Below are 22860 nucleotides of genomic sequence, written 5' to 3' on the forward strand. Positions count from 1 at the left end.
AAAAAAAAAAAAAAAAGTCTCCAAAACACCTCCTTCCATTATTACATGCATAACTATTTTCTGTCATAAAATTTATTAATTATTAATTAAATTCCTTTCTGATGCCCTGGCCCCACATTGGTTGTTCCAAGCTGATGGCAAGAAATTGCACCATAATATTTGCTGCTAAAAGTGGGACCCAAATATCAGACGTGGGAAGTTGTTAGGCTCCTAATGCTTACTCGACAATGTAGGGATATGGATATGGATATGGATATGGATATAGATATAGAGCCTGATCAGGTAGGTGCCCGTGGGCGTGGGAAGCAGTTAGATCATTATTACTTAGTAAGTAGTAGTAGTTGTCGTTACACTTACACCCATAAATAAAATAACAGAAAATAAATTAATAAGAGACGGACTGGGTAGGAACGGGTGCATGAGTTCTAGACATGCAATTAGTAACACACATTGAAGGCGTAAGCAAGACGCCCATCTTCCTAAAGACTCCTAACCCCTCAACTAACTCGACAAAAAACCCCCAGCGGCCAGCCCTCCTCCTTATGAGCTTAATTACTTGTGAGTTACGGCTTTAAGTTAGAGAGAGAGAGAGAGAGAGAGAGAGAGAGAGAGAGAGAGAGAGGACTAATACCTATACTTCATTAGTTGGTATGGCTGCCATTGTGGACATATCAAGTGGACTCACAAGGCAGACTCTCCCTATCCTCCCTGTGCTGTGTGCCTGTGTGTTCTTCTATAATTTTAGCTTCTGATTTCTCATTTAATTCCAGAAAGCTAACAAGCGAGCACCGCCATTGAAGAAGTTGAAGAGGGAGCGATGAGAACAAATCAATTTTGACAATGTCTGTTTCAGTTCTCTTCTCTCTCTGAGAAGGAAGGAAGGAAGCAGGAGAAGAGAGAGAAGGGGATATGATGAAGAGTCTAAAGAATTATCTGCATCTGAGGCAACCACCAAGCATGGAGAGGAAATGGATCTTTCCCTTGGCTATAGGTTCCTTGGTCTCCCTTTTCCTTCTCTTTCTAACAACCCTTATCTCCCCAGACGGCAATTTTCTCTTTCCTCTCTACCGGTCCGCTACTTCCTCCGGTGCCGTCTATGTGGAGTCGAAGCTTCGCCCTCTCTCTGTTTCTTCCCTCCCTCCGCCTCCTCGCCTTGCCTACCTTATCTCCGGCTCCGCCGGCGATGGTGAGATGCTTAAGCGGACCCTGCTTGCCCTCTACCATCCTCTCAATCGCTACGTTGTACATCTAGACCTCGAATCCTCTCCTAAGGAACGAAGCGATCTCTTCGAGTTCGTGAGGACACATCGGGTCTTTGCTTCGGTGGGTAATGTCAGAATGATCACCAAGGCCAATCTTATCACCTACAGGGGACCCACCATGGTCGCCAACACGCTTCACGCCGCTGCCATCTTGTTGAAGGAGGGTGGAGAGTGGGACTGGTTCATCAATCTCAGTGCCTCCGATTATCCCCTTGTTACTCAAGACGGTTAGTCAGTTTGCTTATTCAATTGGTCCGGTTAGTCTGTTTTGAACTTTACTCTAACTAGGTACCTTTCCGTGATTAGATCTGTTGCACACGTTCTCGTATATGCCCCGAGATCTCAATTTCATCGATCATACCAGCGATATTGGGTGGAAGGAGTACGTCCAATTCCCCTTTCTATTTAGATCCATCTTTGGTTTGAAACTTTGATTGAGTTCGTTTCCAAAATTGGCTGTATTGGTTTTTGATTTCTTGCCTAGGTTTCAGCGGGCAAAACCGATTATTATAGATCCTGGGTTGTATATGACCAAGAAATCTGATGTTTTCTGGATTACCCAGAGGCGAAGCATTCCCACTGCCTTCAAACTCTTCACAGGTGAACTTTGCTAAAACTTTTAGCTTTTTGTGATTTGGTTTCTAGTTTTTTGTTGTTAATTCTGTCACCAACCGTCCGTGTCGGTCTCTCGATTCTGTTTCTTTTTTCATTTGGGATATGCTTTTGTCAAATTGCTTACTTTCATAGTTGCACTTTGTTTTCCACTACTGAGATGTCCAGCTATTGCAGTTTAGTAATTCAAGAAACCAGCTATTCTGGACAATTTAGTTACTCAAAAAACCAAATATTCTTAGTTCTTGGAAACGGTTTGTAATAATATAAGAGTAAAAATGAAGGATTTATGACTCTGATAGCTGTATGGACCCCATTTAATATTTTCCTTTTTTATGTTTTTCTTGACATCCATGTTTATCCTTAATATGAAGATGGAGTTCTAATGATGTCATAGAAAATTGGTTTCTAATGATGTCACAGAAAATTGGTTTCCAGTATGTTCTGCTTTGTGCTCTGTGGTAAGTGCTGTTTCTGATAATTTTCTATAATTTATGCATTATTGATAATTGTTTTCCATAATGCTTTATTTAATTTGTTATATACTTAAGAACTCATAGTATAAAGAATTCAAGCCAGAAGTTCTCTTAATTGTCACTGAAATAAGATAGCATGGAATTTTGTGAAACATATGAACTGCGACTGTAGGATTATTGCTAATGCTTGGTACAACTTGTCAGATATATTAGGTCTTATGAGACTTATCCAGTTTTCTTTCCCGGTGAATGGTATCCCCTATTTCATTTGATTTAACTATATGAGCGCATGAGAAGCAGTCGGTAGAAAAATGATTTAGGTGGGAAATGGAAACTAGTGTCTAAAGGAAGCTTTTGTATTGGGAAGCTGCGGATAAGTAGACGTGGTAGGAAAACTAGCACAGAAATGTTTTACTCAGAATTTGTAGATGTCTTTCTTTAGTTATTTGGCCTGCTATCCAGCTTGGTTCACTATTCATAAAGGAATATTAGGCAATTACATCCACAACGAGCACCTCCTTTTAGTCCATGTCCATTCAAGTACAACCATGGTTGGCTGATAAGTTAGCAAAGCAAGGTTTTTTCACGGGATCTTATACATGGTTTCTGTCATTTAGCTTTGATTGCTTGGTTTTTGTTGCACCCTCCACATTTCTTCTTTAAGAATCTTATTTTTTCTGATATTTTTATATATATGTGTTCGCTATCTAGTTTTCCTTTTGTTCGGTGAGCCGATCCAGCCAGTCTATGAGCTGCTTTATGAATGCACTAATGATCACGATGACAAAATGAATGTTGGACATTTGAACTGAAGCTATAATAGCCAGGGTAGTAAGTGGCAGAGGACAGCGAGCTTTTCGTCCTGTTAGGGAAGGTCCTTATCAGAAAATTTCATTTTCCACCCAACCCCCCCCCCCCCTCATTCTTCCTCGCCCTAACAAAGAAAAAAGGAAAGGAACCATAATGTCATATGGTAGATATCGATGTTCGAATGATGTAGAGGTTCTTCACTTCCTCTCTACATGTGCCTGTGTACAGAAACTGATTTTGCACTTAAAAAGACATCTGGCTTCAAAGGGAATAGAAAAGAATTGGCAAATAGCTAATACTTGATTGAGCTAAATAGAATACAAGTACTATGTGCAATGTTGCGTGCGAGAAAAATCCAGTGTGTCCCTGGTTTCAAGCATGGAGGGGGTCTGGTTTTTCTTCAGTTTGCAGACAGAACTATCATTTTCAATCTTATAACTTTAGTGTTTTCAACTTGGTTGACAATGGTACAAGGCAAAAATCTTTCACTTAGGATGGCAAATGCAGTGGTCAGAAAGGAAAATTCTTTTGCCAATATGATGCCTGGACTGTTATCCTTTGAAGGGTATGTGAAATTCTACGGAGCTTGAAGAGTAGATGTAGTTTTGACTTTGTTGACAACATGTGGGTCAACCTGTTTGATTTGCATAGTCTAAATGACTAGTAGTGGTGAGAATGAGTTTAAGTTTATTCCTTGTTAAAATCTTGGTATTGCCAGCAATATAAGCTATCTCACTGCCACTTGTGAATTGTTGACAGGATGATGCAGATAAGTCACTTAAATTGTTTATTTTATTGAAATAAGCCTTGGATTGGGTTATGTTAGTGTTGGGCCTTTGATCCCATAGGTTTTTTACAGATAAGTCACTTAAAGGGTTTATTTTATTAGAAATTAGCATTGGATTGGGTTACATTATTGTTGGGCCTTTGATTCCATAGGTTTTCTTTTTAATAAGCCACTTTAATGAGCCTAAAAAATTGGTAGGCAGTAGCAAAACAAGATTTACTTCATCAATAGTTAGTAGTTTTAAGTCCTAAGCTAAGTAGGATTTCTATTATGTGTTGTCCTAAGTTAAGTATGTTTCCTATTTTATGTTGGAGTCATGAACCTCTATAAAAGAGGCATTGTTGTAAGTTTGAGACAACTTTTATGAATGAAAATTTGCAGCTTATGCTCCCAAAATTTTGAGAGAGAATTCTTCAGCAACTGAGATAGTTATGGGTGAGAGGCCCAGGCTGAGATTGTCATACCACCCACATCTATTCCATCTTATTCTCTTCTTCTCTATTCTGATTTGTGAGAGAGTGACATGAGAGTATTCTAATACTTGTTTGAAGACCAGCAACCAATCTGATTGAAGAAACAACGAAGAAACAGTTCAAGACAGGATTGATTTCAGCAAGGAGGGTTAGGGCTTTGATGCTTCATCAAGTGGCCATATCTCCCAAGTCTGAAGCCTGATCATCAAGCCCTTTTGCGGTTTTGTTTGTCACCCTAAGGGAGAGACTCTTCCAGCATTGGGGCTCCATCTAAGTTCTGGTTCATCTTCTACAGGGTTCTCTTCAAGTTTCCTTATTTAAAGTCCTGAAGTCAATAACTCCTAGATCTCCCAAACCATCCACAAGTTTCCCAAGATATTTTGGGGTTTTCAAATTCCTTTGTTATTTGTGCGTAGTTTAATTGGAGCTTTGGGGAATATTATTGAGGGTTATTGATCTCTCAATGCACTTACGGTACAAGAGAACATATATTGTTTTATAGATTCTGATGCATGAGACAGATGATCTTAAAATGGGGGTTATGACTATATTTATGTTCATTATTAGGTTTATCCTTATGGAAGAACAAATTCCACTTAATATTTCATCTCTCCATGTACCGACTTTAAACCCTTGTGGATGGTGGTATTAGAGTGATGATGATTTGATTGATTCCTTTGATCATAGTTGTCATGGTGCCTAGGCGAACCAAGGCGGTCGAGGGGGGCAAAAATTAAGGCGAAACCAGCAAGGTGTCCAAGGCGCCAATCCTGACAAAGCCCCTTGGACACCTAGGTGATTCCTTGATAACTATGCCTGATAGAAATTCTAATGTGGCAAAAAGAGGGGTACCATGATGAGAATTGATGAGTGAACCTAGGTAAATGGAGCATGCGTTGGACTAACCAACATGAATGCCATGGTTGGGAATCAAGAAAGGGAAGAAAAATAGAAATAGGGGATAAGGCTCTGCTGCCGCTAGGAGTACATTTTGAGTAAGAGATGAAAACTGACGAAAGAAGATTATGCCTCATGTAGTTACTCTGTAGAATAGTTGCCAGGTGTTGGGGCATGCACCCTCAGCTAAGAGATCAAGTTGTATGAACTTACTGAGTACGGATGGAAAGTCAAGGCAGTGGCATGTTCAGCTGTGATACCTTGCACTAGAAGATAAAGTTCAAATTGTTTTTAAATACCCATTACTATCCAACCCTGTTGCCAAGACTTCACGAAGAGTAAGAGATGCCTCAAACCGTCAACAAACTTTGAATTACACAAAGTTTCTTGAAACAGAGTCAGAAGAGGTACTGGGGTGATGGTAAAAAAAATTGGAGCATCCTAGGATTATAACTTCTTATAAATACAATGTGTGTATATATATATATATATTTTTTTTTGTGAAATACAATGTATAAATTACTGATATAGTTTTGCTTATTATCGATTAATGTCATAATTTTGACATGTTAATAAATAAATAAATAAATAAAAATAGGGCAAACTTTTAGAATAGTTAGAATTTACAAAATTTTCTATGCCATTTGTGAAATACATCATACTGTATATACATTAAAAAAAAAAAAAAAAAAAAAATTCAATGCATGTGTGAATTATTTGTGAGTAGCAGCTGAATGAATAAATTAGATGTACCTTCTTTTTATTTTTTATTATTTATTTATTTTTTTGGTGCTAACCCATTCTTGGGGTGGAATTTTATTCATTCCCAAGGGGCCAAAAAGTGTTTATAATCCTTCTCCAAGCCCATGAAGGTTGAGATGTAAGATTCACTTGGAGGACCCACCCACTGGATAATTGATACTCCTGATCAACTGGGCCTAGATTGAGTCTGGTTTCTGAAGTACCTGCCACACAATCTTGACCGGTAGGGCCTCATTTTGGAGTCTCAGTTCATTTAGCCCAAGTCCTCCCTTCAACTTAGGTTTTATCAAGCACTCCCAGCTAATCCAGTGTGCCTTAAGTTCTGGTTATCCGTTGCGATTGAGAATTTTAGGGACTCATACTGGGGTTAGTGTCTTATGTTTCAATCAGTTTGACAGAGTTTTGTCATCGGGATCATAGGGTTCTTCAGAGTTTCTAAATTTTTGGGCAGCAAGCTTGATGTAGATGCTGATGTTGACCACAAGTGTGGCACTATCGAAGAAGGAAGAAGGACCAGCATTAGCTCTCATCGAGCCATCCATAGCCAGCCTTAATCAGTTTTGGTTTATTCTGGTTCAGATCTGTAGCCATCGATTCAACCCAGTTATGGCCATTGAACATGCTATGTTTCTTTGGTATCTTGTTCTCTTTAATGTCTTCTAGAAGCCCCCTACAGCAGCCTTCGATTGAAGGTGTGGAGGTCAAGAACACAATGGAAGAAGACACATCTGTAGATGACCCTATGGATACATGAGACGATGTTGAGGTTGAGCACATGGAATTCGTCATCCCCTTGAAGTACCTTGAAGAGTGACAAATAAACGTCCTTGTCTATACAACTACATCTGAACAGTTTTCTTGCACAACACGAAATATTCCTTGCACTTGGATGAATTTTCTTAAGAGGGGGAGAGTTGATGTAGATCGAGCTTGCAAAAGAAGGGAGCTGCTGGTTCCATCAAACCAGACCAGCCAGCCCTAGTGCTGGCCCATCAAGCCAGCCCAAAGCCAGACATTATTGTTCAGGAGTTACCGTTTATGTGAACAGTTCCCGTGAACATGACAGTGCTGGGCCCCAAAAAGACTGCTAGAGTGGTGAATTCCTTGATGGGTTCTTTCTAGGAGTTTGATGTAGATCGAGCTGTCAAAAGGAGAGTTAAATGCCGGCCAAATTCCGGTTCAGATCTGGTTCAGTTTCATACATCGAATCAGCCGTATTTTTCTCCAATCGGATCAGGCAACCCGCTTTTTTTATTGTTCATGCAGGTACTGTTCACGTGAACAGTACATTGGGGTCCAATATTGACAGCTGGCTTGGGAAAGATGTTGCCAGCACTTGTTAGGATATTAGATATTAGTTTCTATTTTTATTTCTTTGTTTTATCTTGGCAAACAAGCTTTTGACATGGGAGATTTGTTTTCGTTTTTGGTTAGTCAAAGAAGTTTCTATTTTGTAACTTAGGTTAGTTTCCTTTATGTATTTAGTTGTTAGTTTCTAATTTTGTTAGGCTAAGTTTAGCAAGTTAGACTCAAATTAGAATGTCCTTTTTCAGTTCATTAGTTTCCTTTTCTGTTATTTCTTTATGTCCAAGTTTTGTAAGGCTATTCATGGTTCAAGATCTCGTTGAGATCTCGTTTTTTCAGATTAGCGAGACGAGATCACAGGCGAGGTGTAAAAGCGACAAGATCTTGCCAAATCTCGCCATATCTCACCATATCTCGCCATGATCTCGCCTCTCTCTCTACTTTTTTGAAGAATAAACACTAAGGGGCAAGAATTTTGGTGCTATTGCTAGAGGATCTCCATTTCTATCTTATGTCATTTCAAATTTTCAAATGTATGTTGATGTGACTCATCAGTCAGCAATGTTAATTGTTAATCAATTAAGTAATTATCTATGATATCTTTTAAATTCTTAAGATTATGGTGTGTCATTTGTTGGTTGTGGAATATGGATTGTGGAATAGAGCATACTAGCTTAGGGTCCGAAGAGCCGGAGACTACCTATAGAGGGTACGAAGTCAAAGTACCTTTTTAAGTTAGATTTTTAAAAATTGATGTTTCCATTGTGTTTAGAAGTCCTAAAATAGGGTCAATACCTAGCTTCAGGGACTACAAAGACCATATGACCATTGAGTTGACCACGAAAAAATACTTGATCTCGGCGAGATCTCTCTCTTTTGGATTAGGGAGATGGGGGGCGAGAGCGAGATCTTAAATCATGAGGCTATTCAAAGCCCATTGATCATAATGAATGGAGATGGAAGTTTATGAAAATTGAGCGTTTACTCATGGCTGAGATAGTTGTTAACTTGAGGGGTGAGATACCCATCCTAACTCTCTTCCACCCTTCTCAACCCTTCCATCAAATTCTCTTTCTTTTTTGTTTCTATTCTATATCTGTTCATTGTGAGAGAGTGTTTGAGAGCTAGACCCAAGCTTGTTGAAGATCCTGCCTAGGATTAGAATCACTTGTGATTCTAGTCTTACATTAGAGTTGCTTGGATTTGTTTCCTTAGTTTGAGGTTCCTTTTTGTAATTTCTTAGTTGACAAGTAGTTAGAACTAGCTAACTGTCTTTTGAAGATTCTAAGTTTCTATTGTTTTTATTTTACTTCCTTCTTAGCAAACAAGTTAGTTAGTATAGGAAGTTTTTGTTTCTAAGTAATTAGTTTCCTATTTGTTTAGTTTCCTTCTTTCCTACTTTTTATTTTGTAATGAGCTTGGCCAAAACTATAAATAGGCTTTTATTTTTAAGTATTGAACAAATTGATTAATGATATTTTGTGCTTTGCTTGCTGGTTTGTTCCTGAGAAATGATTTTTTAACAACTGAGATAGTTGTGGATGAGAGACACAGGACTAATAGAGTCCACCCCATCCACATCTATCCCTTATATACTTCTATACTTCTATTTTTTACTTTCTATCTTCTTCTATTTATTCATTATTATTGTGAGAACAAAGTCCCAACCGTTGCTGGACAGAAAAACACACAATCAGGCTACCGATTCCAGTTACAAGGTTTTCCTGGGAAGAAATTTCGAGTGTTGTATCTCCCAGATCTGTTCTCACTGTTGAATCTGATCTATTCTAATTCTTTGTTGGAGTTTATTTTGGATTCTACTAGGACTGATTACCTTGGTAATTAGTCTGCATCGAAGCTGCCTTCCACAATGACCCTACAGTTTAATGTTCATCCTATCCCTAAACTGTGACCAAGCTTTGTTGACTTAAACACTAGTGATGAGGCAAAATATGTCAACTTCCTCAGCATGGCTGAAGCCTGTATGCAAACCTGAACAGGACTGACCCACTATCTCGGCCTCCATCATGCCGTGCTACCACCTCAGCCTCCATCAGGCCGTGCTGCCTCCTCGGCCTCCATCAGGACGTGCTGCCTCCTCGGCTTCCATCAGGCCGTGCTACCACCTCGGCCCTCCATCAGGCCGTGTTGCCACCTCGCCCTCCAACAGGCCGTGCTCCCACCTCGGCCCTCCATCAGCCGTGCTGCCACCTCGGCCTCCATCAGGCCGTGCTGCCACCTCGGCCTCCATCAGGCCGTGCTGCCACCTCGGCCCGATGTCATTAACAAGGTTTCCAGAGATGTGTTTTCATCCACCCCTACATTCAAGGAACGTAATCCCTATTCAGAAGGACAGGACTCTATCCACTACACGTCATCATAGACGTCTATCCCTCACACGGTTGGCCTTTCCGAGATAAGAGGGAAATATTCCCCTGGAATATTCCTAGAATCACAGAGCCACTCCCCTTGAGGACTCCACGCCTAAATAGGACTCTTCACAATCATCTCCCACTTGCCCTCCATCAGCAGCCTATAAATACCAAGGTAAGCCTCCATCAGAGGGGATTGATCACTCACTTCTCTTACTGGAAAAGCTCTTGAGCATCTGCTGTGGAAAGATCTGACTTAGGCATCGGAGAGTCCCCTGTCGGGTTAGCCTGACTCTCCCCTATCATCTCTTTTATGTAGGTCGGCTGGAGCACCAGGAACTGCAGGGAAGATCGTTCGGTCAATTTTTGCCGCATCAGATTGGTGTTGTACGTGGGAAACTGTTACAAAAAGTCACCTTGGACCAATGCAATTAAGGAGTGAGAAGGTCGTTTCTTCAACGACAACGCGAGCAAGATCCACTTGCGAAGTACCACTTGGACGTCCCCATTCACCACCAATGGCAGAGCAGGAAAACGTCCCAGTAGAGACCCCTCCAGGAGGACCCCAGCAAACTAGGCCTGATGCGCAAGTTGCCTAGGGAGAGGGGGATCAGTGCGAGCAAAACCCTCAACTATCTCGCCATGTCCCGTCATCCCGGGTAACTCACCCGAACATGGAAGAGCAGATGCAGAGTTTGCAGCTGCAGGTATTAGCTACAAACGCAGTGGTGCGGGACTTCATACATCAGTTTGGCTCGGCACTTCCAGTGCCACGAACTAGTTCAGCTCAGCCGCCTAGGCCTGTTCCGAATAGACATCTCAACGATGAATCTCCTGACAACAGTGTCACCCCTCAATCAACAGCAAGAAGGGGGTCGGCCAGAACTTCACGCACTGTTCATTCGGTACCACCCCGCTCTCTTATCGAGGGGCGCAGGCAAGGTCCCGTCCCAGCCCAAAATGGGAGAGCCCGTCGTTTTGCGCATCACCAGAGCCAGAGACGCATGATACTCATAGATCCCCACCCCGGGTAGGAAGACGCCAATTGTCGCCTCAAAGACTCAGTAGAGGCGCGCGTTCGCACAGAGAAGAAAGCGAAAACTACCGAGGCTAGCTCGGCAAGATCAACCCCACCCGGGTCAGGGCTCGCCTATCAGGCCGACCAAAGGCGCACCGCGGCAAGGTCAGGATCGGCCTGGTGGTCACTAAGGCCTAGGAAGAAGCCCCAGAAGAGGCGAAGGGGCACGCAGATCCCTGAATCACCGAGCCAAGGAGAGAAGAGACGACCTGGAGAGCCGCATCCAGCGACTCACTGAGCGAATAAAAGGAATGCAGAGGCAGGGACACCCGACCGACATAACTGTAACTCTGGCCCATAATGCATTATCCGACGAACTGATAGACACCGAGCTGCCATCAAATTTTGTGATACCTGTCTTCAATGGATATGACGGCACCACAGATCCCTATGATCATCTGCTGTACTACAGCTCGGCCATGGCGGTTCATGGTAGGTCAGACGCCGTTCTCTGCAGAGCTTTTGCAGCCTCATTAAAAGGAGCTGCACTGGTGTGGATGTCGAACTTACGGCCGCAGTCCATCCGCAGCTATGAAGAGCTGACGAGAGCGTTCCTCACACGTTTCCAAGCAAGTACGAAGCAGAAACAAACTACGCAAAACGTGATGAACATAAGGCAGGGAGCGAGGGAGACTATAAGGGAGTTCCTTGCCCGATTCACCAAGGCGACACTGGAGGTAAAAAACCTACTGGAAGGAGTGGCGTATAGCACGTTGTGCAACGGGGTAATACACCCTGATTTGGTTCAGTCTCTCTGGCCCTCGACTTACCAGAAACGATGCCTAAACTGTTGAGACAGTGCAATCAATATGCCAACATGGAGGAAGTCCTGGCCGCCAGAGGGATAGCTGATAGGGGTGATCAGTCAGAGAAGGAAAAGAAAAGGACTCTGAGATCCATGGACGACTGTCGCGAGTCAAAGAAAAACATAACAGATTGGCCTCTTGACACAACTGAACCTAAGCGATATGAACTTGATCGTTCCCGAACAAACCTGCTCTTAGAGATCCAAAATCAGAAGTACTTTCGTTGGCCCAGGCCAATGACAGCTAAACCAGAGGAGAGGAACCCCAACTGGTATTGCCGATACCACTGAGACCATGGACATGACACTGAAGACTGCAAGTCTCTGAAAAGGGAAATTGACGAGCTCATCAAGGTTGGATACCTCAACCAGTATTTAAAGCAGAAATATGGTGGGAACTGGCCCGAGTCGAGGAGAGATGATGCCAAGCCGAGCCGTACAAGGACCCAGCCACCGACCGAGCTGACACTTACGACAACCAGCCCTTGGGTCCAACCATCCTAACAATCATGGGCGGACCCATGGTAGAATCAGTCAGAAAAGCCAAAGCACACGCGCGGTTCGTATGCATGACAGAATAACCTGTCAAAGCCCTCAAAACAGATCCACCCATTACGTTCTCTGACAGAGATCTGGAAGAGTTAAATTGGCCTCACAACGACGCTGTCATAGTTCAATTAGTGGTGGCAAACCACCCCTTCCACAGGGTCCTAGTGGACACAGGAGCCTCCGTTGACCTCATGTCCTATGAAGCCTTCACAAAACTAGGGCTTGGCACGGGGACCCTAAAGCCAGCTCCAGGACCCTTGTACGGATTTTCAGGCACACCAGCAGAGCTGGAAGGAGTTGTAGACTTGCCCGTAACCATCGGACAGGGAGCTCAGACAGCGACTAGCATGGTTTCTTTTATAGTTGCCAAGATCGCCTCACCCTACAACACCCTTGGCTGACCTGGTCTCAATGGCCTTGGGGCGATTGTGTCCACTAAGCACGTGAAAGTCAAATTCCCCGCCAGCAATGGAGTTGGAGAATGAGAGTCTAGCCAGAAGGAATCCTGAGAATGCTATGCAAACTTCATAAAAACTGTCAAGAAACCATGCTCGGGCCTAGCATGTACGGTAGAAATTGTTGATTGTCGAGATGAAAGCCTCCTGACACGAGCCGAGCCAGTAGAACAGCTGCTTACTGTCCCAATCACTGAGGCTAGTAGACACTTTTATCAGTAGACAGTTTTATCAGTAGATTGCATTGAAATCTCATCGATTGGGTGTTAGTCTTATAGATTTTATATTATCAGCACCCTAGTTTCCATATCTCAGTTATTCAGTTTTATTCACGGAGCGGAGTAGATTATATTTCGAAGCAATGTATTTGTCCCAAGTGCATACCACACATCATTATACTATGAAGCTTCTCCCAAATATCTGGCTCTTCTAAGGAAACAAAGGCCTTAACAACTAAGGCATAAAGACAGGCTACAACTCGGCATCATCTAAGACCGTGCTCAAGCTTGGCACTATCAAGACCAGACCCTAGTTTGGCAACTCAAGCCCTTACGCATTAAGGCATTCAAGCCCAAGCCCGAGCCCCGGCTTGGCACCTCAAGCCCTTACGCATTAAGGCACGCAAGCCGGAGCCCTAGCTCGGCACATCAAGCCCTTACGCATTAAGGCATTCAAGCCCTAGCCTAGGCTCGGCACCTCAAGCCCTTACGCATTAAGGCACGCAAGCCCAAGCCCCTCAAGCCCTTACGCATTAAGGCACGCAAGCCCAAGCCCGAGCCCCGGCTCGGCACCTCAAGCCCGAGCACCGGTTCGGCACCTCAAGCCTTTACGCATTAAGGCACACAAGCCTGAGCCCCGGCTCGGCACCTCAAGCCCTTACGCATTAAGGCACTCAAGCCCGAGCCCTGGCTCGGCACCTCAAGCCCTTATGCATTAAGGCACGCAAGCCCGAGCCCCGGCTTGGCACTACAAAAGACCTCAACACAAGGCACCTCAAAAGACCGAGCCTAAGCTCGGCACTGCCAAGACCAAACCCAGGTTTGGCACCTCAAAAGAACGAGCCCAAGCTCGGCACCCTCTAAGACCTAGCCCAGGCTCGACATTCTCTAAGATCGAGCCCTAGCTCGGCACCCCTATGGCTAGGCCCAGGCTTGGCATCTCAAGAGCTCATAAACTAGACATGGAAGATCAATTCCGAGCTCAGCTAGGGAACAGGGCCACACTCAGACAGTTGTACCGGTCCTTATTCTTCCGACAAGTTATTCATTTCGAGCCGTGCTCAATGTACAAGAAAATAAAGAAAGAAGCACAAGAATGCTGAGAGATGAAGACATCAAAAGAAATTTTGCATTTATCAAAAAAGGGGAAAAGCCCTCAAAGTACATCACTCCCGAAGGAGACATTTACATATATATGTATATATATATACAAGGCTAATCTCGGGGGGCTAATCCACGGGCCTAATTCTTCACTTGGCTATCCTTCGAGTCGGGTCACCTCTTCACTAATGACGATTGAGCCACCGAGCTGCACTGAAGTAGCAGGGGCGGGAACGTGCTACTCATAGTCCGTCAGATTGTAGCTTGGCATCTTACTGAGAATGAACCAGATGGCATCATTCGAGCCGACCTGAAACGAAGCAATGTTAATGTCAACCAACTTCTGACAGGCCTAGGGGTTCAGCCACCTCTTTGACATCCAGCTCGGCCTGGTGTGGCCTTTCCAGCTCGCCAACCCTAGCCACGGGCTCGTCCTCCTTGCGAGTGCCCTGAGTCTCGGACAACTCATCGTAGAGAGCATCATTCTCCTTCATCAAGTTGCTGTTGGCATTGAGCTGCTTAGCAACCTCCTGTTCTAGCTCTCCAGTTATAAACCCGACATCATTGGCACGGACCTCCTCAAATCGGGCCATTTTCTTCTCAACCTCCAGTTGGCCTGTGATGTTGTGCGGCGCCCCATGAAGGCGCTTTGCCTCCTTCGCCTTTGAACAAGCGACAACCACGTCCTCGAACCGTTGAGCAACCTCGGTTGAGAAAGTGAAGCAGCGTGTTTCGCATTGAATTAAATGCTCTAGCAGATCGATTCGAATTGCTAGAGCGGGGGGTTGATGATGAGGCAAAATATGTTAACTTCCTCAGCACGGCTGAAGCGTGTATGCAAACCTGAACAGGACTGACCCACTACCTCGGCCTCCATCAGACCGTGCTACCACCTCGGCCTCCATCAGGCCTTGCTACCACCTTGGCCCTCCATCAGGTCGTGCTGCCACCTCGCCCTCCAACAGGCCGTGCTCCCACCTTGGCCCTCCATCAGCCACGCTGTCACCTCGGCCTCCATCACGCCGTGCTGCCACCTCGGCCTGACGTCATCAACAAGGTTTCCAGAGACGTGTTTTCGTCCACCCCTACATTCAAGGAACGTAATCCTTATTCAGAAGGACAGGACTCTATCCACTACACATCATCATAGACGTCTATCCCTCAGACGGTTGGCCTTTCCGAGATCAGAGGGAATTCCCCTGGAATATTCCCATAATCACAGAGCCACTCCCCTTGAGGATTCCACGCCTAAACATGACTCTTCACAATCGTCTCCCACTTGCCCTCAATCAGCAACCTATAAATACCAAGGTAAGCCTCCATCAGAGGGGATCGATCACTCACTTCTCTTACTGGAAAAGCTCTCTTGAGCATCTACTGTGGAAAGATCTGACTTAGGCATTGGAGAGTCCCCTGTCGGGTCAGCCCGACTCTCCCCTGTCATCTCTTCTGTGCAGGTCGGCTGGAGCACCAGGAACTGCAGGGAAGATCTTTTGGTCAATTTTTTCCGCATCAACTAGTGTTGACCTCTGTTGCAATATTGGGTCTGTGATAACCTTACCATTGCTGTTAGTTTAAGATTTTTAACAGAAGAAGGGTCGATTCTTTGGGATCCTTCTTTTTTTCAAACGGAGGGGCAGTGGGAGGGTGAAATAGCCAGAACCAACTGATCACACTAATAGTTTTGAAGAAGCTAGGCCGAGATCATAGGGAGAAGGGCCGGGGGTGGGCATTTGGGAAAGTTGGGCCCATCAGTGTCTTATTCGAGCAACGATACAGAAGAAGAATGAAACAAAGTGAGAGGCCGGGGGCAGGGAAAAGAGTCAAGTCAATGAGGCTCGACGACCGGGAGAAGCAAAATGAAATCAGGATTTGGCTGAAAAAGAAGCAACGTTGTAGATACCATGACCGATCAGCATCAAGAAAGAAGAATATTTCTAAATCACTTCGGGTCAGCGGGGCCTTCAAGCATCCGAAATATGCCGGGGTTGTAAATGACAAAGGACCTATCCAATCTCTCTTGAATCAAATCACTTCTCCACCTGACCACAATTGTGAGTTCATCTCCATAGGGCCACAATCATCAACAAAAGATTGAAATTCCAAAAATCTGAGCTGGGCATTTGGCCTTACCACAATCTTTGTCAAAGCCCTACAAAATTACCTTTAAGTCCCCATAATCAACCAAGGGCCTTGTATAGAACGGTCGGTAGTAGTGAGATATTGCTAGAATAGGGTCTCTTTGATGTCTTCGGATGTCCATATTTATTAGATGCAGAGCACTTAATATGACAATCAATCGATTAGGGATGGCTATTTATGACATGCGCAGAGATAGTGTGATGCCAAAACATACACAATCCACCATGCATCCCATTAGGGTCAACAACATGCTTATTTGGTAACAAGAGGCTCTTTGCGAGTGGTGTCAACTTTGGTAGTTGAGATTTTGTTTCGCATAAGAAACACCACAAGAGGGTGGTGTTTGGAGACAAGGACCTTGAGCATTGGAATTGTCAAGGAGTGCCCTGTACCTTGATAGTCCAGCATATAATCCTCATATATCCACGCGGGATCGAACATTCCTCAATCCCATGGATTTGATTTTAACATTTTCAGCAGAGGAGTTAATGGCATAGGGAAAGTACCCAGGCGAGCATTCCCAGTGATGCCTGATTGAAGTAGGCCCTCTGCAACTTGAGCTTGAGTAAGAGAATTGCATAGAGCCATCATAGTTTTCGATGCCTTGGCGTCTAGGAGCCTTGGTCTCCTAGGTGGTCAGTTGCCTTGGACGCCTTATTGGTGTCAGCCTGTTTTTGGACCCACTCCAACAACTTGGGTTGCCTATCACTTATTGGGATCAATCATATGTTCATGGTAGACCTCATTATTCCTCTCACTTTCACCCTGCAATCTTGGGTTTCAGTTAGCCTATCTTGGGTGATCAGAGCCTTAGAATCTTACATCCCGAAACCCTTCTTGTTGTAGACTATAGGTCAGAAATCAAAACTGATTTAGTTTTACGGAAAAATCAAGTTGCAGGGACTATACTATTTTATTCTTTAAACTTCTGATCTATAATCGATTACCTTGGTAGAGCTGGTAATTGTAAATCCCTCCTTTGAATCTCAGCTCAATCCACTGTTAATTGAGAGAGAGTCTCTCTTGGTATACTTTCGGGTTACCACTGGTTTCAAGATCTCGTTTCCTATCATGAGAGGTTGAAGAAGGTGGTGACAATATTCTATTTATCACCATATCTTCTTTTTCCCTAAATACCTCTATACTTATTTTTTGGTTAATGCAGAGGCTACCCTTGTTCGTTAATTTTTAATTCCTATCTTATCCCTTCCCCCCTTATCTTCCTAGGTAGACCTCAAAAACTCTGATTAAATCTGGTTAACTCTGGTTAATTACAGAACTGCCATCAGCCTCATTGTTTGAGTTGTTTAACACTTGGGTGGGGCCCATAAGTGCTTGAATGACAAAAGAAACGTCAGACTGTGGGTGCTGCAATCACCCAACAGAAACAATCCCTGCCATGAGCCCTGCTACGGTTACATCTGATGGGTTAATCCACCATGAGAATCAGCAAGGGGCCAAGGTTGATCGAACCAGGGTTTTAGAACCCGGATTACATTAGGTGCCATAAACCCCCAAAATTCCTAGACTCAACAATCCGCAATTTCCACACCCTAACCCATGTAGATAGAGATCATAACTTTTTCCATGATACGATATCGGTATTGTCCGACAGTGGAGACCTATGATGCTTTACAACCTTTTCTGATATTTAGTACGGAAGCTTTCATAGGCATGAAATTGCATCATACCTGATTTGCATCGTCATAAACAAAAAACTGCACCAAATATCACTTGGTGGCTTTTTGCTCCTTTAGTTCATCTATTACTTAACACACACACACACACACACACACACACACTTTTATGTATGGTTTCATGGCCAAACTTGGATTGTCCACTATCTCTTTTGCAAGGAAATGGGCCTCTCACAGCCACATTTTCTTTTCCAAAGTTAACCATTAAAGGCTTATCGATGTCACTAGTCGCTTCTTTTTCGAAAAAATCATTCCAGGGAGGCACCTAATGATAAATCTCCTTGTTTTTCTTGAGTGCTGCTGTCCCTCCCTCTTTAGACATTGCCCTATGGAAACATCAAATGTTGGAAAGGCTTTTGTTTCAATTGAACCTCTGAACCCACTCTGTGATGAAGTAGAATTTGTAGTCAACAGGTTAAAATAGTATTTTGCCCAATCAGGTAAGGAAACCCATCTTGCACAAATTTGATCCTTTCAATACTATGGGGATGATGAAGAACCTAGAGGAACATGTTCTAGGACCACAGGAGCAGTGGGTTAAAGTAGGGTAGGGTTTAGATTGATAAGGTTGAAGCGATTGGGGAATATGGAAATTTGATAATAATTGCTTGCTGTGCTGTCAATCAAAAGAAAAGTGAATCTAATGCAGGTGTGTATGCATTCCAAAAACTCGAAAAGGAACTGGGGGTTTTGAAGAAACATGGAAGGGAAAAAGGTCTCGAGAAGAAAGTCTCTCCCCTCCCCCTACCCCCCACCCCCCACCCCTGTAAAAAAAAAGTTATAGATTATGCCTGATTGGTGAAGGCGGCAGTTTAATATGGAAAGCAAAAATTAAGGGACAATAATGGGAGGGCCTTTGGATGGTTAACAGGGTGTGGGAGGTAGGCTTTGACAGTTGTATTATGTTTAGAGCTGGGGAACTAGAAAGAGAAATCATTTCTAGTTATGGGAAAAAATTTCTCGACAGAACAGAATCTAGCAGAAAAAAAAAAAGAAGAAGAAGAAAGAAAAGAAAACTCATCGGCTCAACAGAATGAAAGACAGTGCATTACCCTGAATATAGCCACTCTTCATTAAACAGCTTGAATGGCTGTATTCATATTTTGAATTTGCCGGTGTTGACATAGGCAATAGATTTTCGAATCATTGCATTACATACAATGGTTCAAAGTTCGTACACCACGGATTTCATGGATCAAAGTTGTCCATGAGCAAACTATTTGTTTCCTTGTTCAATTTTCATTTATAATCAAGTTGTGCGAGTCCTAGGACCTGTGACCCACCTTATGTTATCACATTTTAATAAGTCGAGGCATTTGTGAAGAAGCACATTGGCAGTACTAGAGAATGGAACTGAAGTTTATAATATAGACGAGGGTCAGAAACAGAAAAGACATTTTCAAGGTAGATAATACACTGATACGGTCTTTTGAACTGTTGATCAAATTATTCCTGGAGTGACATTGTTCTGTGTGCTTCACATGATAGTTTCTTTTGTAATTACTTATATAATCAAGCTTTTCTTTTGTAGGCACTTAGATAATCGTGCTTTCTTTTCTCTGTGATAGGTTCTGCCTGGATGGTGCTCTCTCGCCCTTTCATTGACTACTGCATTTGGGGTTGGGACAACCTTCCTCGTACTGTTCTGATGTACTATTCAAATTTTATTTCCTCCCCCGAAGGCTATTTCCATACTGTCATCTGTAATGCTCAGGAGTTCCGAAATACTACTGTCAACAGTGACCTGCATTTCATATCATGGGATAATCCCCCCAAGCAACACCCCCACCACCTCGTCCTCAATGATATGACGAGAATGGTTGACAGCAATGCTCCATTTGCGAGGAAGTTCCTTAGAGATGACCCAGTACTGGACAAGATAGATGCTGAGCTTTTGTTCCGAGGGCCTGGCATGGCTGTTCCAGGTGGGTGGTGCACTGGGAGCAGGGAAAACGGTACAGACCCATGCTTAGTGGTGGGTAATACCACAGTCCTTAGGCCAGGTCCTGGTGCAAAAAGGCTTGAAAATCTAATCGTTTCTCTCTTATCTAATGCTAATTTTCGCCCAAGGCAGTGCAAGTGATAAAAGGGGTGTTTAAGCAGATCGTGGGGCAGCTTCTAGTGCCACACAAACTAGCTGCATCTGAGAGATGTAACCTACCACGAGCAGGTAAGAGTATTAGGCTCTTCGATTGGCAGAAATGGGTTGGATTTGGTGGAAGCAGGAAGGAGTGTAAAGCCATAATTATCAATAGCTTATACAATACACGGTCAACTGTAAACTCCTTCATGCCATACTGGTTTGATCTTTTATATATAGCTCTTTGTTCCACAGGGAAATCTGGAAACCTAAACCTAAAACAAAATTATGTGTCTTCTTGCTGCTTGCGGGGATGCAGATTGTCATGGACTGCTGGTCAAGGGACAGTATAGGAAGTTCCTTCTTGCAGAATAAGATAGAAAAGGGGTGCTTATTAATTCTCGTTTTTTATTCTTGATTACCAAGGCTAAAATTACGCCGATAAAATGTTGGCTCCACCCCCCCCCCCCCAAAAAAATATAAATAAATAACCCCTCAAACCAAAAAAAAAAAAAAAAAAAAAAAAAAAAAAAAAAAAAAAAACCCACCTTTTTCTTCTTTGATATTCCCAAGTGTGTTTTAGTGGATATTTGGAGAGGAAAAAAAAAAAAACTACGAATTCACCATTTCCTTGCTGAGTTTGGTTATTTTTGCAAAGAAAACTTTTCCTTAAGTTCTGTTTGATTGCAATGAGAATTTAAAGGGAAGGGAAGTGAAATTTTCATACTTTACAAAGAAATGTTTATAGTCATTATCCCATCTGATCGTATAAACTACTTAATTTTTTTAACTATATTTAGTAATAATGTATTTTACATGTAATTTATATTTTACATATTATAGCAAAGGGTTTTGGATGTAAAGTAAAGTAAAATTTTATAATCAAATATGGAATGATTTGAAGTTAATATTAAAGTCACATGAGTAATGATTACATATAATTCTTTTCAAGTATGAAAATTTCACTTTCCTTTTCTTTTATTCCCCTTACGTTGGGTAACGATTACATATATTTCCTTTTCAAGTATGAAAATTTCACTTCCCTTCTTTTTATTCCCCTTACAACCAAACATATTTTCTTTTGTTCATTTTTCTTTGGTGTTATGTTTTGCATAAGCAAATAACATCATATGGTTAGGGGATAGTTTTCCTTCACTTCTCTGTCATATGGTCCAACATATATGCATTGTACAGGAATTGACCAATGTTGTTACCAAAAAAGAATTGACCAATGAGGTTCTCCTTCTCAATGTGCTGAGTAGCATAAAATGACTGAGGGAGGATACTTCTCAGGAACAAATTCAGTTGAGATGGGGTAGATCTGTAGCTCAAAGGATTAGAACACGTAGTTACAAACCATCGTGGAGTTTACTTGTGGACAAATTTTTAGGCACCTATAAATATGGAATTGAGGCAGGGACCATGGTTTAAGAACATGGAATCCGGGTTGGGATATGTTGGATTTTATATTATACAATAGATAATATTACTTTAGTATTAAAGTTTCAAATAATGTCAAAACCCTTTCCCCCTTTTTTGCTTTTTGAAAATTGTTTGTACACAAGTAAGGACAAGTTGAAAAGGAGCTAAAGTAACTTTTCACAAAGTTTAGTCTCACATTGGTTTTGGATGAAAGGTGTGAGAGGTATATAAGAAGGATGGTTTCTTAAGAGTGCAAGCCCTTTAGAGAAGAACTCTCCCTTATCATGTGTATGTGGGGGTTCTTGGGACGGGTGTGAGTGTCAAAAGATATATTTTCTTACACAAAAATTTGAATTTTTGAATTTCAAATTCAGAATATATGAAAGGACCCATATATTGATCAATGAAAGAACCTATTTACCGTACATTAGATTCATGCACCTATATACGTACACACTTGTACCTGTAGACAAACAACATTTGTTTTACCCAAAAACATTCTGTTCTTTATTTTTAGTACACAATATAAATACTGAGTATTACTTTCGTTATTCCCTGTTGCAAATACTTATTGGAGTTGCACCTTAAGTGTTTGGAGAGTTGATTTATCTTGGAGGTGAGAACATGTGGTCAACCCGGTTGGATACAAATACAGGGTGTTTAAATACCTTAAAAAGAATATTTTAATACGACTCAACTCTATCTATTTTGAAAATCTTTTGTTTACATTTCTGCATCTTTACTTTGATCTGTAAGTGATACTTTCCTTCTTCATTTAATAATATTTGTATTAAGTATTTGTAAAGTCTTATACCTATTGCCTAAAATCTATTTCTCACAGGATATACCGATTTGAGCCTGATTTATATCAGCTTAGCTCGTATAGAAATTCATTTGGTTTGAAGTTAAATTTTTTTTTACCTTTATATCAATGTATCGATGAAAAATTTTGATCAGTCAAAGCTAATATCAATTCAACATGACTGATTGAAAACAATCTGACCAGATCCGATTCCTCAAATCATGATGGAGGGGTTGTAGCACGAGGGGTGCTCTTTCTCTCATTGAAATTCCCACGTTCCGTTCAGTCCAGTCAAAATTCAAAGTCATTAAAGTTCCTAACACTTTTACTGTTTCAGGTACAGTTTTAAAGATTGGTTTCGAATCGGCTAAATCTGCTCTATCATATGACGATCCAAATCGATTATTTATATTGTTTCAGACGTAAAATAATAAAAAATTATATTTCTATAAAAAGCAACGCAAAATCAATCGATGCATACTGATCTAATCCGATTTGGATTGATATCAGTATCACCGCCCCTTAATACATGGTTTCAAGTCACGCCGAAACTCCAATATTCCCTCAACACAGTTTTGACTTTTAATTGATGGAAAATGAGACTGTCTCAGCATATGTTTGGCACTTGGCAGAGTGATTTTTTTTTTATTCCATAAAAGTGAGTTTCTAAAAATATAGTTGAAAAAAAAGTATTTATGAAAATTTAAGAAATGAAGAAACAGTTTTCGAAAAGGAGGGTAGTTTTTATAGACACC

General features: G+C 42.2%; 1 protein-coding gene across 1 annotated transcript; it reads left to right on the plus strand.

Moving 5' to 3' along the window:
* Positions 1–606: 606 nt before the first annotated feature.
* On the plus strand, positions 607–20141 carry LOC122076673 (beta-glucuronosyltransferase GlcAT14B-like). The gene is made up of 4 exons (XM_042642099.1): positions 607–1489; positions 1569–1644; positions 1747–1862; positions 19370–20141. The coding sequence occupies exons 1-4, from the start codon at positions 910–912 to the stop codon at positions 19882–19884; spliced, it is 1287 nt and encodes a 428-aa protein (XP_042498033.1). The 5' UTR covers positions 607–909; the 3' UTR covers positions 19885–20141.
* Positions 20142–22860: the final 2719 nt, after the last annotated feature.

The sequence above is a fragment of the Macadamia integrifolia genome, chromosome 4 (genome assembly GCF_013358625.1).
Source record: "Macadamia integrifolia cultivar HAES 741 chromosome 4, SCU_Mint_v3, whole genome shotgun sequence".
Taxonomy (NCBI): Eukaryota; Viridiplantae; Streptophyta; class Magnoliopsida; order Proteales; family Proteaceae; genus Macadamia; species Macadamia integrifolia.

Bases quoted from the DNA above. Each gene is read 5' to 3' on its own strand.
- LOC122076673 (XM_042642099.1), top strand. From the start codon at position 910: ATGATGAAGAGTCTAAAGAATTATCTGCATCTGAGGCAACCACCAAGC. The intron at 1,645-1,746 runs GTACGTCCAATT...TTTCTTGCCTAG, and splicing joins AGCGATATTGGGTGGAAGGA to GTTTCAGCGGGCAAAACCGA. The intron at 1,863-19,369 runs GTGAACTTTGCT...TCTCTGTGATAG, and splicing joins TGCCTTCAAACTCTTCACAG to GTTCTGCCTGGATGGTGCTC.